Source organism: Trachymyrmex cornetzi, unplaced genomic scaffold (assembly GCF_001594075.2).
Source record: "Trachymyrmex cornetzi isolate Tcor2-1 unplaced genomic scaffold, Tcor1.1 scaffold1925, whole genome shotgun sequence".
NCBI classification, from domain to species: domain Eukaryota; kingdom Metazoa; phylum Arthropoda; class Insecta; order Hymenoptera; family Formicidae; genus Trachymyrmex; species Trachymyrmex cornetzi.
In genome coordinates this window covers 19,807-23,057 of record NW_017296556.1, presented here as the reverse complement: position 1 = coordinate 23,057, position 3,251 = coordinate 19,807, and the positions used below count along the sequence as shown (strand labels likewise).

The window sequence follows — 3,251 nt, the reverse complement described above, 5'->3', positions numbered from 1 at the left end:
TTACAGACAATTGGGAATCGAAGGTCTATGCTTACGTTGCGGTAACAGTAATCATATTGCAAAGGATTGCCGGACAAACAAATCAACTCTTAAATGTACCGCATGTGATAAAACGGGTCATCTTTCTAAGGTTTGTATACGATCACTTCTGAACAATAATGAAGCTAATACATCTAACACAAAATCAACTAATTGTATACGGGAGGAAATATCAGCTTATGGAGTCAATCATATTATTGATATATACGAAAATCAAGGCTCAGAACGCGATAAGTCCAAGAAGTATTTTACTACAGTTGTTATTGAAGGACAACCTCAAACATTCGAAGTCGATTCTGGTGCAGGAGTTACATTGCTTCCACGGAAGGAATTTAAAAAATTGAATCTAAGCAACAAACCACGTACATCAACTATTGCATTTCGATCATATACAAATAATGTATTTCTTCCAGATGGAGAAATTAAAGTTGAAGTTCGTTATAAAGATAAAGTATCTTTTGAAAAGATGTACATTGTTCCAGATAATATGTCGCCACTCTTAGGAAGAAGTTGGATTCGTAATCTAAACATAAATCTCCAGGAAATTGATAAAGAATTGGGAGCCAACACTATTGATCCTCAAATTCCAGCAATCAATAATATTGAAAACATTATTAACCACTTTCCAGATATTTTTGAAGAAAAAATAGGATGCGTGCCAGAATTTTTAATTTCACTTCAATTACGAGAAGGCGCAAAACCCATCTTCCATAAGGGAAGAGAAATACCTTACGCACTGCGAGAAAAAGTTGAAAAGGAACTTGACGACCTTGAAGCGGCAGGCATTATCTCTAAAGTGACCTTAAGTGACTGGGGATCGCCATTAGTTGTTATTCCTAAAACCGATGGGGGTGTCCGCTTATGCGTGGATTACAAAATGGGAGTCAATCAGAGGCTAATTTCAGCTAACTACCCAATTCAACGAATCGATGAAATATTAAATAGTTTACGGGATTCACGATTCTTTTGCCGTCTTGATTTATTTAAAGCATACTTACATTTGAAGGTCGATAAAGAAAGCAGTGAAATACAAACTATCTCAACACACCGAGGTACGTACCGAATGAACAGGCTCTCATTCGGTATTAAAACAGCTCCATCGGAATTCAATCGCATCATAGATCAAATTTTGTCTGGCCTCAATAAAACGCTATCGTATTTCGATGATATAATCGTTCATGGATCTACTAAGGAAGAGTGTCAGGAAAATCTATATGCTTGTTTACAGCGTCTAAAGAAATATGACTTACATCTTAACCGACGTAAATGTTCATTCTTCCAAGAAGAAATCGAATATCTTGGACATACTATTGGATTCAACAAAATCTCGAAATCTCCCAAGAAAGTTGAAGCCATTGTCAACATGACTAGACCATCCACTGCTGACGATGTACGCCGTTTTCTAGGTATGGTAACATACTACTCAAGATTCATTCCGGATGCGTCAACAATTACTTACCCATTGAGGAAATTACTCGTTAAAGACTCAACATTCAAATGGACCAAGGCTTGTGAAGGTGCATTTTTGAAACTCAAAAATGAAATTTCAAGTGATCGAATTTTAACGCCTTATAATCCAAAATCTACATTAGTTGTTACATGTGATGCCAGCCCTACAGGCATTGCAGGAATCCTATCGCACGTCCTTAACGGTATCGAAAAACCCATTGCTTTTGCATCCAGATCGTTAACGCCAGCAGAAAGGAATTACAGTCAACTTGACCGTGAGGCTCTTGTAATTGTATTTGCAATCAATCACTTCTTTATGTACGTATTCGGACGCAAATTTAAACTGATAACGGATAATCGACCTCTCACTAGAATATTCCACCAAAATAATAAATTGCCAGCGATGACTTCAGCCCGTTTACTTCGATATGCATCGTTTTTATCAGGATTTGTTTATGAAGTTGAACATAAGAAAGGAAATGAAAACATTAATACAGACTGTTTATCCAGAGCTCCAATACATCAAAGGTATTATTCGACTGATATTGCCATCAATGAAGAAGTTCATCAACTTTGTTATTCGACCATCTTCGAAATTTCAACTGAAGAACTTACTACTGAAAAAATTATTCAAGAAACTGATAAGGATGAAGTCCTTTCGAAAATCAAACAGGCCTTACGTAATGGTGAAGCTGACAACATCGAATACACACTTGAAGCCGGAATAATATTCAAGGGTCAACGCGCAGTCATTCCAAAAGGACTACAATCAAAAATTCTCGAAGAATTACACAAAACACACTTTGACATTACAAAAATGAAACAACTGGCACGTCGCTACTGTATCTGGAAGGGAATAGACCGAGACATCGAAAACACAGTAAGATCCTGTCAAAAGTGCGCAGAAGTAAAAACTAACCCAGCAAAGGCTCCAACACACCATTGGGAAGAACCAACGTCTAATTGGGACCGGATTCACATAGACTATGCAGGACCATTTGAAAACCACTATTTTCTAATTGTAATAGATGCTCGTTCAAGATGGGCTGAAATACGAATCATCAAAGAAGCACCGACATCAGAAAAGACTATAGATCTATTAAAAGATATTTTTTCGACTCATGGTTTTCCTAAAGTGATGGTATCCGACAACGCAACAATTTTTGTTAGTAAAACATTTAAACACTTCTGCCATAGAAGCGGCATTTTCCAAAAATTGATAGCTCCAGGTCATCCTGCTACGAATGGTCTTGCGGCAAATGTGCAAACACTGAAACAACGTTTGAAGTCGATGCAAGAGGAACCTCTTACACTAACCCAAAAGGTTCGAGAAATTTTATTCAAATATAGAGCTACACCACTTGCGTGTGGAAAATCTCCGGCGGAACTTTATCTCCAGCGCAACTTCCGCATTAAATTGGATATCCTCAAGCCAATGAAGAATATTGTCAACTACAAAAGAATTCCAGGCACCCGCAGTATACCGTTGGGAGGAAGAGTACAGGCACGTTATTTTACAAACCAAAAACCTGTATGGAAATTTGGAACAGTTATTAGGAAGTTTGGTCAACTCCACTATCTCATCAAACTCGACAGTGAGTACGTTTTCAAGAGACATATCGATCAATTACGTAGAACCGAAGTAAAAAAGAAAGTCACATTCTCTCCTGACACAAAAGGAGCAGAAGGGAACAAGAAGGAAGAAGATCCCAATCCAATCGTATCTACAGATTTGGGTCACTATATGGAATTCCCAGAGGCTG

The 3,251-nt window shown here is 37.7% G+C and overlaps 1 protein-coding gene across 1 annotated transcript; it reads left to right on the top strand.

Moving 5' to 3' along the window:
* The first annotated feature begins 409 nt into the window (after positions 1-409).
* On the top strand, positions 410-1,929 carry LOC108759539 (uncharacterized protein K02A2.6-like). The gene is made up of 2 exons (XM_018505022.1): positions 410-1,091; positions 1,268-1,929. The coding sequence occupies exons 1-2, from the start codon at positions 506-508 to the stop codon at positions 1,282-1,284; spliced, it is 603 nt and encodes a 200-aa protein (XP_018360524.1). The 5' UTR covers positions 410-505; the 3' UTR covers positions 1,285-1,929.
* The last annotated feature ends 1,322 nt before the right edge of the window (positions 1,930-3,251 follow it).